Raw genomic sequence first — 11,642 nt, 5'->3', positions numbered from 1 at the left:
TTTTACTAATATTCTGTCAAAATTTTATCAACACACTCTAATTGGGGTGGCAGTGGTAAATTTTTTAAATTTCTTCTATTTCCGCAATAATATGAATTTTTAAAGGTGTTTTGAGGGCAGGCATTGGATGACTACAATATGGGGGTGTTTTACTTAGTTGGGCTAGCATTCTGTTAAAATTTTAAATTTCTAATTGGGGTGTAAAAGATACATGAAATTACATATGCAACATATGAAGTCCACGTACGAGTTGTGGATGGAAGATAATAGCGTGAAGGCGATAGTGGAGTGTACTTAATATCTATTCTCATTAAACTGCCTCTACGTCGGCACCTGTGGATGAAAAGTTGTGGATAGCTTCACTCAAACCTTGCGGACGTAGAAATCATTGAAAAGGCTTGTACCGACATCCTGAAAGACAACCCGGCCAACGATCTAAAACATTCATTCGACATGCTTTTAGAAAGTGCAAATCGAGGACTACTTTGAACGAAATCAACCGGTTTTGAAAAAAAAATCTTTTTTCGTTCTTATTTATAAAAAGTCCTGTTTACTTTGGCACTTACCTTGCATAATACCTAATTTTCAAAAAGTAGCAATAATATATTTATTTATGATATACGTACACTCATCGGCAAAAAAAACGGCCACCCTAAAATATTTCACAATAGTCCCTTTATCTGCTTAGTTAGTTAGTAACCTAAGCTAGTTCTTTTTCATTAGCAATGCTTTAAGATAATTGACCACATCTACGTAAGCCTAATTTTAGTCTTACAAGCCGAAATTCCCTTTTCAACGACATTAATATGCGCTCGTAAATCACACAGCAGCAGACTATGCATCATTTCTGCATCATTAATGTTCTCTAAAAAGGCAAGTTGGCTTATGTACATTGTTTTTGGAATTAAATTTAACAGTCACTGAAAGTTTTCATCCGATAACAATGCCTAACGGCAACTGATGCTTCTCAAGTTGTTGCATTGATTGTAGATGGACATAGTCAGCGTTTTGTGTCTCGTTCATTGGGAATATCTCGTAGTACCGTTCATGATGCCTCGTACTACCATTCAGGATGCGTGGAATCAGTATCTGGAGACTGACAGATTCACGAGACGACCAGGATCCGGAAGAAAAAGAGTAACAACGGCGCTTGTGATCGTTTCGTTGTGCTCAACACATTGAGGGATCGCAGGTCAACAGTAGTTCAACTTCAGCATCGCCTTCTAACAGTGCGACGGGTTCAAGTGAGTTAGAGGACGATTAGGAGGAGGCTTGTAGAAAATGGTTTATTTTCACGGGGGCCTGCCACAGGACCACAATCACTACTGGCATCGAAGGGCACGTCTTCAGTTTGCGCGATTACATATAAATTGGATTCCTCCCCAATGAAGTGAAGCTCTTTTTACTAACGAGTCTCATTTTTGCCTGCGATCACATGATGATCGGGAAAGGGCGTGGAGAAGACAAAATGAACGATATTCAGACTGCACCATCTCTGAACGAATTTCTTTTAAAGGAGGTTCTGTTATGGTGTGGGCGGACATTTCTACGGAAGCACGTACCGACCTTATATTTGTGGATAATAGAGCTTTGAACGCCCGCAGATATATGGAAGATATTCTTCAAGAAGCTGTTGTTCCATTTTCGTATTTTATTGGAGTTGGCTTCGTTTTAAGACACGACAACGCCGGACCACACACTGCATGAATCGTTACTGAATGCTTAAACGAGATTCGTAGACTTGATTGGCCCGCATGCAGCCCCGACCTTAACCCAATTAAACATCTTTGGGATGAATTTCAGAAGGCTATTCGTCGTCGTCCAGTCATGCCACAGACTCTCAAAGCTAAGACTGTTTGGTTGACTCAATGTCACGATGGTTGAATGCTGCAATTCAGACTCGAAAAGGACATACACGCTATTAACAATAACCAGGAGGTTCATTAAAAACACCCATAATTTTTTAGACATAAGAAAAAGGTGTATTTTTGTTAGATTGTTATTGTTTTAATTAAACTAAATTATGTCTTAAATAATTTTTTTCTTAGTTATTCGTTGCAACCTAAATCGATAATGAATGGTTCTGCAACCAAATATCAATTCTAAGTTACGTTAATTAATATTTAGGTGCTTTTATGGAGTATTTTAGGGTGACCGTTTTTTTGCCAGTGAGTGTAATTACAAGAAGGCTAACTGATATACAAATACTTTTGTTTACATCAAGCTTACATAGTGATTCAACTTATCAAAGAATATTTACAGCGATAATACGAACTGTAAAATAAGAGCAACATTTTAGTAAATAATATAAATTGCGTACATATCTGTATGTTTTTTATTTCGTTCAGTCGTCCTGTACAACAGAATCTGTTTCATCAAATTTAGAGAACTTTAAAAACAGTACAAATTTTTTTATATAATAAGGTCTTTTTTATTTAATTCATTTCTCGCTTTTACTTACAACACGTGTTCTTTTGTTGGTTCTCATAGTTATAATTTTCTTATTTCATTAGTTTTAAATATTTTATTTAAGTATTCAAAATGTTTTTAAATAGCCAAAACGTTCAAAACGGTTATGTATTTAATAAAGTCAATTCATTACAACTAAATAATAGCACCTATACAAAAATTAGTTATCAAATATACGTTTTAGAGGCTGTGTTAGGCGTTTCTTTGAAGGATGAAATGCAGTCTCCATACAGAAAGTGAGTAAAATGCTATTTTGAGTACATATTTAGATATATTGTATCATAAATTATTTTAGGGGTGAGGTACTGTTGACCCAGAGAATAACTAAACCATGGCTACTTTTAGAAACGATTTTCAAATATACACCTTTCGCTAAAACCGAAGAGAAACAGAAATTGAGTTTGCATCTTTATACGAAAAATGTAAGTATATCTAGAATTAAAATACTTTATTAAACATTGTGTATTGAATTATTTCCAAGTTGATTTCTTGTAACAAAGTTTAGAAGTTTCCAAGAAACTCAAAAACAAATATTTTTATTCTCCAATGCGTTGTCTATCCGTTCTGCGCATGTTACGAAATCAATTGTTTTGAACCAGATGCGTTTCCGTGGCTATTCTTGTGGATTGTTTGTGCCCAAATTGTTGTTACAGTGACTCATGCTTCTGACAGTAGCGATCTAGTAAACATGATATTAATGTATGTTATACAGGGTGTCCCAGAATAACGTGTACAACGGAAGACCACAGATTCGTGGGCTCAAAATGGGCAGATCTAGGCTAATTCACCTATATCCCAAACAGCTTCGTTTGTCCGCTAGATGGCCCCAAAGTTAATGAAAATTTTTTTGAATTTTGTAAATAACTCGATTACCTATTAATCGATTTTGATAATTTTTGGGGTGTGGACTTTTGCTTTCAATCTACATATTTTGGTGTTATACAGTGTTTTTTTGATTAAATGAGCGGTTTGTGTACAAAAAAATTAGTAGGCACTAATTTTGTAGGTTGACTGTAATTTCAGTCTAATCTTTATTTCATTGTGCCTGACAATTGTTAATCAGTGTTTACGACGATAAGATATACCACCTGCTAGTTACTTCATTTTTCGATATCGATATACACATACGACAAATCAGAGTTACATATTTACAATGTGTCTAATTTTATTCAAAAAATTGGAAAAAAACAATCAAAAAATACAACGCATTGATAGCATTATTATTGACCCTGTTATTCTACCCAATAAACTGAATGGGGAATTTTATTTAGCATTTTTGCAAAACACTGGTCGAGTGAGGTGTGTCGTTATTACTCAGAGCTAACAAGTGGTTTATGCATGATGGACCTCCACCACATTTCACTGTAAATGTCCGGCAGTATCTGAACCAAAGATTCCCTCGTAGATGATCAGTAGAAGGCATAATGCTCCTGTTAATTGGCCTGTACATTCACTAGACTTAATACCTTGCTCTGAAAACAACAATGTATGCTTCCACATCTAACACTGAAGAAAAGTTGTGGAAGCATATTGCCTATGCCTCAAAAACTGCAAAGAGTGTCCTTTATCTTTCTTCGCCCAATTAATCTTTGTTATAGAAACAACGGTGGTCATTTTGAAAGTTTTTATAATAAGTTGTACTAAAATTAATAACATCAACTTTGTTACTTTTATCTTCAGCATTTTTTATTGTATTTGATTGTTTTTACGAAATATTTCAATAAAATTATGTAGGTATGTTGTAAATAACTCTAATTCGTCGTATCTGCATGTATCCATATCGAAAAATGAAGTAACATATTGTATATCTTCGTAGTAAACACTCATTATGAAATGTTCGGTACAATGACTTAAAGATTAAACTGAAATTACAGTCAACCTACAAAATCAGTGCCTACTAGCACTTTGTTAGGTATTGTAATATGGGTAGCAAGCTAATGTAGTCATTCAAAAAATATTTTTTTGTACCCAAACCGCTCATTTAATGAAAATTCTACAAGTCCAAAAACTTCCAAATGATATCACCTATCAAACTAAAAATAGTTGTCATTATTGCCCGAAAGAGAAAAAGTTATGAACGGATATTATCACCACACGTCAATTTTGCAGGAGTTGTAAGTTTAAAAAAACACTGTATAATACCAAACTATGTAGATCGAAAACAAAAGTTCGCGCCCCAAAAATTATTATCACAATCGATTAATAAGTATTCGAGTCATTTACAAAATTCAAAAAATTTTCATTAACTTAAATTAGCCTAAATCTGCCTATTTTGAGTCCACGAACCTGTCGTCTTCCGTTGTAAACGTTATTCTGGGGCACCCTGTATATATTAATATACATATATAGAAGCATCGCAAAGCAAAGGACACATAGTGATGACCGAAAATGACCGATCTTGAAAATGTTTAGTTTAATTTTTGGATTTAGTGAGCGTCCGACGACAAGCAAGCGTGAAATCCATTCCAAGATAGAAGAATATCATCATTACAGATAATCTAGATGGAGATAACAACCCCAATTTTTTGCAACATGACCTATCTGGTTTGCTAGAAGATATCTCTAAAAGGTTTGGACAAAATTGTACCATATATTATTGGGGCCAAACTATGATGACCTAATACAACTCGAGTAATTTAGTTTACTTAAAGTAGCTGTTCAAAATGACACCCGTTTTCTTCTTCTTTTCATGATATCTTCGGCCTTAAAGTATGGACAACATTTTGTATTCGTCTTAGAAAATAATCTAACGGTGTTAGATCCGGTGGGCGTGGTGGCCAACCCCTCAGGTGTTTCATTACCTTTACCAATCCATCTATTTGGGAAATGCTCATTGAAATGGTTACGGACGTTTACGTGGGGGTATGCTATGTCGTGCATAAACCACATGTTGTGGCGAATGGTTAAAGGAAGATCGTCCTACAAATCTTGTAAAGTATCTCGGAGGTATTTCAGATAAATTCAATTGCTAGCATTGGTCATGCTGTGGACTTAATAATAATAATAATAATTTTAAACTTGCTGGAATACATAGGATGTATCTCAAAAATTGGTTATATTTTTTTAATTTTTCAACGTAACTAAAATATTACGTTACGCCGTAGGCAGGTAAAAAAGATTTCTTTTTGTTGAAATAATTAACATTTATTATTAAAATGCATAATATGTATGTTTAAGGAAATGCCATAATTTTTTTAATTCATGGTTATCTTAAGAACAATAATTGACGCCAACACTTTTATTTTCTAATTACTCATTTATAAGCAAAACATGTCTATTTACTTTTTTATTATTTATTTACTGACGGGAAAGATGTTTATGTACGTGTCGAATCATAGCAAAGTCGATCACTTATGTACTTATTAGAATCTATTAATATTCTATAATTAAATTACCAGGTGAAGGATTTGAAAAAAAAAATACTTTTCTGAATTAAAAAAATATACAGTGTGGCTACAATTTAGGTGACACATACCTATAATTCAGGTGTTAATTGACAAATCCTTTTCAAATTTTAACCACTTATGCAGACCAATGGGGTGCACATTTGAGGATCATTAAACTTACATATATCCATAGGTGTGCGTTAGGGGAAATTAAAAGGGGATCGATTTTTCGATAAATACGGAAATGCTGATGCCTTAGTCATAATCAGTATCATCGAAAATATATCCACGGCAAGTTTCATCCAAATCGTATACAGGGTTGTACAGAAAATTCATTTAATACAAATGTAAATAAGCTAATACAGACGGGATAACAAAAAAAAATAGGTATAACAAAACTCAGTTTATTTTTTTAACTTCAATGTAGCCGCCATCTCTCCTTATACATTCTTCTGTTACCTTTCTTGTATGACGATTTACTTTTCGCAGTTATTCACGAGAAATCTTTCGGCATGCTTTTTTTATTCTTCGTTTTAGATCTTTTATGTTTTGTGGACAATTGATGTAAACTTTATTTTTAACTGTACCCCAAAAATAAAAACCCATTGGTGTAAGATCAGGAGACCTGGCTGGCCAGCCCTGCAGCGGGCTACGAGGCCGTATCCACGGAAAATTAGTATTCAGCCAGCTTCTAATTATTCGCGAACTATGTGCAGGAGCACCGTCTAACATAAAATAAAAGTTCTGTCTAGCGTTTAGCAGCATATTTTCCAAAACATCAGTAAATTCCGTTTCCAAAAAACGTAAATACTTTTGGGCATTTAAACTTCTATAAAAAAGTGTCCGATAATTCGGAATCATCGCGCACCAAACACTCACCTTATAAACATGCTGATTCTTAGCATTTATTATCCACCTGGGATTGTCTCTTTCCCAATATAGAGAGTTCTGCGTCGATACAACACCATTTGTAGAAAAAGTAGCTTCATCGCTAAAAATTATATTTTTCAAAACATTTCTGTCGTTCAGAAATTCGCCTTGCACTCAGAAAGCATAGTCTTGAATCCTTAAATTGTCTCCTTCTAAAAGAGCGTGTAAAATTTTTGGTTTAAAGGACTTCAATTTATTCTTTTTTAGACATTTTCTTTTGGTCTCTGTTTAAATTCAAATTCAATGCCGCCTATCGTATTTCGGAAAGCATCTAAAATCCTATTTTCGTGTAAGTTTGCACGTCGGTATTCTTTTGGTCTTACATGTGATACACTAAGTATTTGCTCGACAAGAAAAATGTAAAATAATTATTCTAATGAAAATATTTTGAATTTATTTTATTTCCATGGAACATGGAACCGTGCATCAAAATTTTTAGCTGTTTTTCTATAATTTTGTATTTTGCAACTGAAATGAAATGATTTAGGTTGGTTTTCTTAGAATTTTTCTCTAATTTTTAATGTTGTCGTAAAAGTTTTTAAAGAATTGCAAAGACAATAAATAAGACAATTTCAAATAGGTACCTAATAAATACATTATTATAATTTTATAATATTTGGAATGGAATTGAGAGGATACTATAATTTAAAATTTTGGTTACTTTACATTTCATTGTTTTCTTAATCAAAGGATGCTTATTCGCTCTTTATTGTACTTGCAGTTGCTAATAATAGAGTCCCAATGGAAGGAAATCTTATTAGGTATTATTTTTGTGTAAATAGGTTTATTATTTAGATGCAACACACGTGAAACAACGCACTTTATTGATGTAATTATGAACAAAAAAATCAATGTGCTACAAAGAACGCTATTGTATGTAGATGGACGAGTGTCATTCGCGTCCAATTCTTCAAATTTTGCAAAATACCAAATCATAAAAATGCAGCTAAATTAACAAAGTTAACATCAGCGGCCATTTTGTTTGGACTTGATTTATTTTTCAACTACAACTACGATATACAACTTTTGTATGTCACCTTTTTTCGTAACCTTTAAAAAAAGTTAAAGGGGGGTCAAAATATAGTGAATCACCCTGTACATGTTATTGACTCAAACCAAGATAAAAACCCGGACATTCTGACTTATAGAATCGGTTTCACTAGTCTGGTCTACAGACCAGCCCACTTTTTTTGTGGCGATGTGTAACTGAACATTCTTCCATCTTTTTACCAAAATTTGTGTACTATAAATTAAACAAAAAATGTAAAGAAAATGCTGCAAAATTTTCTGCTTTTAAAATGTGACTAACACAGTTGCTCCATTATTATTCATTCAGAAAAACGTACCATATATCCTAGGAGCAATAGAGTACCTATTAAAAGATAAGAAATTTTCCATGAACCATACGGGTCTATCGTTTTTTTTTTTGTTATCTCCATGTACCCTAATCAATATTAATAATTTGTTACGCTGCAATCCCCGACTATTTTCAGCTACAATTTTTTTAGGTAAAATAGTGAATATTATAAGAAAACCACACCAAGAATCTAACCCTTAAAAAGGTTTCAATATTGCAGCATAACAGAAAACCATTTCATTTTTTTAACATGTTATTGCTTTTAAAATTTAAGACTTCTTTTTCTAAACCAGCCTATATTTCTATATCTGCATATGACTTTTTCATTTAAAATTAAATATCTATTAATAATTTTAGATCATGGACAGAAGAAGAAATGAAGCCATAAAAACGCCATCCCAAAGCTTGTTAGATATGTTTATAGAAATCTCCGAGAATAATCCTGATTTCACCGACGAAGATATAATTAATGAAATAGTAACCTTTATGTTAGCAGTAATTTACTCCCGACAATTTTTTATAAATTTGCTTCTAACACAAAGAGTTTTAGGGACAGGATTCCGTTGGTGCCGCAGTTGCTTTCAGTCTCTATTACATCGCCAAAGATGAGAACATTCAGAGCAAGATAGTGGAAGAATTGGATGCGGTTTTTGAAAAAGCCAAACCGAGTGTAGCGACATTGCACAATCTGAAGTATTTGGAACAGTGCATCAAAGAATCGTTGAGGCTGGCTCCTAGCGTCCCTATAATATCGCGAATTTTAACAGAAGATGTAACATTAGGTTTGTATTTGTTGCCAGAAAAACATTTTTACGCATGTACTCTTATTGAGGGAAACAGAAATAAAATAATGTATAGGATATAACAAACTGAGGTATTAGAACTCAATGCTATTGCATTGCAATTATTTTCCGGAGAAAATCTGTAAACAGATTTTTTTTTAAATTCCATTTTATTGTTTTCCCGGTTTATTTAAGGTGACCGTATTCTTGGACGAGAAATAGTCAAATTTCTGGCGTTTTTAGGTACTGAAATCTTGAAAAATAAAACGTGTAGAGCAAAAGTAAGCACAAAAATAAAATCCTTGATGTTCTGTTTATTCATTGTTACTATTGAAATTTACTCAAGTAAAATAATAATTTTAAAAAAACGTCTGTAAAACATGCGTTTTCTGTTATCCTAATCCCACATTTTAAGAATTATTTTCACGTACTTATAAATAAAAGTAAACAATTTTATCTGTAGGACTAAGCAAGTAAATGTTATACGAAAATTTACATGTGGTGTTATATATAAAAAAGTTCGTAGATTTCAGTACTTAAAACCTTGATGGTTTGGTCGTTTTTTGTATCTGTTTATTCTTTTTACTGGGGCGTCTTTGAAAATACTCAGTTGCCGTGTTTCTCATTATGGGGAGGCTTTAACTTTTTCTAGCCTCTATGAGGAGAGATCTAACTGTGATGAGGTCATAAATGCAAGAGGACGGTGTCTCCTTGATTTTATGCAAAGCAACTCTTTCTCTCTTCTTAATGGTAGAGTTGTTCAGGACAGACCTTCTCAATACACGTTTTGCTCTGCCAATGGTGGCAGTGTCATAGACTTGGTGTGGTGTAACAATATTGGATTGGGGGTTATTGACTGCTTGAGAGTTGACAACGAGTGTTTGCTATCTTATCATTTCCCTGTATCTTTGAAACTAAGGCTTGCTCATTACCCACTGAGTGACGCTAATGGCCAATCTAGTACTTCTGAAGTTTTAAGGTGGGATGACAGATTGTCTGCTTGTTATAGTTCAGTGATGCGACAATCTCCACGTGCTCATTTTATTTATGAGGTATCTGCCTCCTATAATAACATATGTAATGCAATAATTGAATCGGCTAGAGCTATTGGCCTAGTCAAACAAATGCGTCAAATTAGTGGTGATAATAACGCTAACCGTTATAAAAAACCGTGGTTTGATTATCAGTGTAGAACTTTGAAGTTAGACCTTAAACGTAGTCTTAGTGTTTGTAAAACAAATAATTTTACCAACCCTTCCAGGGTTATATATTTGAATTTGAAGAAGCAATATAATAAACTCATTAAAATCAAAAAGAGAGAGCATGAAAAAAAATTTGTTGCCAAGCTGAGCAATGCAAGGGATCAAAGAACATTTTGGCATACCCTACAACAATTTTATAGTAAGAAAAATGTCCCTGGATTGTCTGTTCAGACTTGCGAACAGTTTTACGAAAATATTTACCCTCTTTCTGTGCTTGATAATGCCTTCTACTACGGAGTAAGAGATCCTTTTCTAGATGCCTCCATTACATCAGAAGAGCTCGACCTCGTATTATCTCATTGCAAGAATGGTAAATCTCCGGGTGAGGATGGAATATCATATGAGTTTCTTAAGAATATGCCCCAAAATTGGCGATTGTATTTATGCGTTCTTTTTAATAAGATTCTTGAAACAGGAGCGATTCCAGAAAGTTGGTCTAGTGTTATCCTAACCATGTTACATAAGAAGGGTCCTATTGACGACCCCGCTAATTACCGTGGTATAGCTTTGATTAATTGTTTTGCGAAAGTGTTTACTAGTATTCTTCTCTCAAGACTAACCTGTTGGGTGGAGTCCAATAAAACACTCCCTGAATCACAGGCTGGATTTCGAAAGGGGCGGGGATGCATCGATAACGTTTTTGTGCTTTCCTCCGTAGTTCAGTTTCAGCTGAGACTAAAGGGCCGCAAGGTGTTTGCAGCATTTGTAGATTTTAAGCGTGCGTTCGACTCTATCAACCATTCTCTTCTGTGGGAAAAACTATATGCTTTAGGTCTAAGTTCCAACATAATAATGTTTCTTAAAAAGCTGTATTCTCAAGCGCATATTAGAATTCGTACAGAGGGTAATCTAACAAGGCAATTTAACATTACTGCAGGTGTTTTGCAAGGAGAATCGTTAAGTCCTCTTCTGTTCTCTCTGTTTATTGCTGATATTGAAGATTTTTTTGATTCGTTTAACGCTCGTCGGCTAAACATTGATAACCGCAACGAAATACTTATGCTCCTATATGCTGATGATTTAGTGCTATTGGCTGATTCAGAAGTGGACCTTTGTCGTAAACTCAATATCCTCGAAAAGTACGTGACACTAAAACAGTTAACGTTGAATACTCAAAAAACTAAGATCATGTGTTTCTCTCGTGGCGGTCGCTGTAATACTTTCCCTTTCCTACTTAACAACCAGCCCGTTGAGTGTGTTAATTGTTTTACTTACTTAGGAGTAATTTTTTCCTCCTCTGGTCTGTTCCGAGTGATGACCGAGTCAGTGGTCGGAAAGACTAGACAGGCAGTTGGATCTGTCATATCTTTAATGGCCAGATCCAAAATGAGTTCTTGGGATTCACGTTTGGTTCTGTATAACTCGATTATTGTCAACTCTTTCACTAGTTCTTTACCAGTCTGGGCACTGCGCTATACGGACTTGTTGGAAAAGGTGCAAGTCAGTTTTTTTAAAA

The 11,642-nt window shown here is 34.2% G+C and overlaps 1 protein-coding gene across 1 annotated transcript in view; it reads left to right on the top strand.

Annotated features, from left to right (window-relative positions):
• LOC111691278 (probable cytochrome P450 4aa1) overlaps positions 1-11,642 on the top strand; it is a 25,543-nt gene that overhangs the window by 9,313 nt on the left and 4,588 nt on the right. The window contains exons 4-7 of the mRNA XM_023454868.1: positions 2,654-2,705; positions 2,765-2,891; positions 8,500-8,637; positions 8,693-8,924. Coding sequence (XP_023310636.1) covers positions 2,654-2,705; positions 2,765-2,891; positions 8,500-8,637; positions 8,693-8,924 — 549 coding nt within the window. The remainder of the gene's footprint in view (positions 1-2,653; positions 2,706-2,764; positions 2,892-8,499; positions 8,638-8,692; positions 8,925-11,642) is intronic.

This window comes from Anoplophora glabripennis, unplaced genomic scaffold (assembly GCF_000390285.2).
Source record: "Anoplophora glabripennis isolate ALB-LARVAE unplaced genomic scaffold, Agla_2.0 scaffold423, whole genome shotgun sequence".
NCBI classification, from domain to species: Eukaryota; Metazoa; Arthropoda; class Insecta; order Coleoptera; family Cerambycidae; genus Anoplophora; species Anoplophora glabripennis.
The sequence above is the reverse complement of the archived record's forward strand: the minus strand, read 5'-3'. Positions and strand labels throughout refer to the sequence as shown.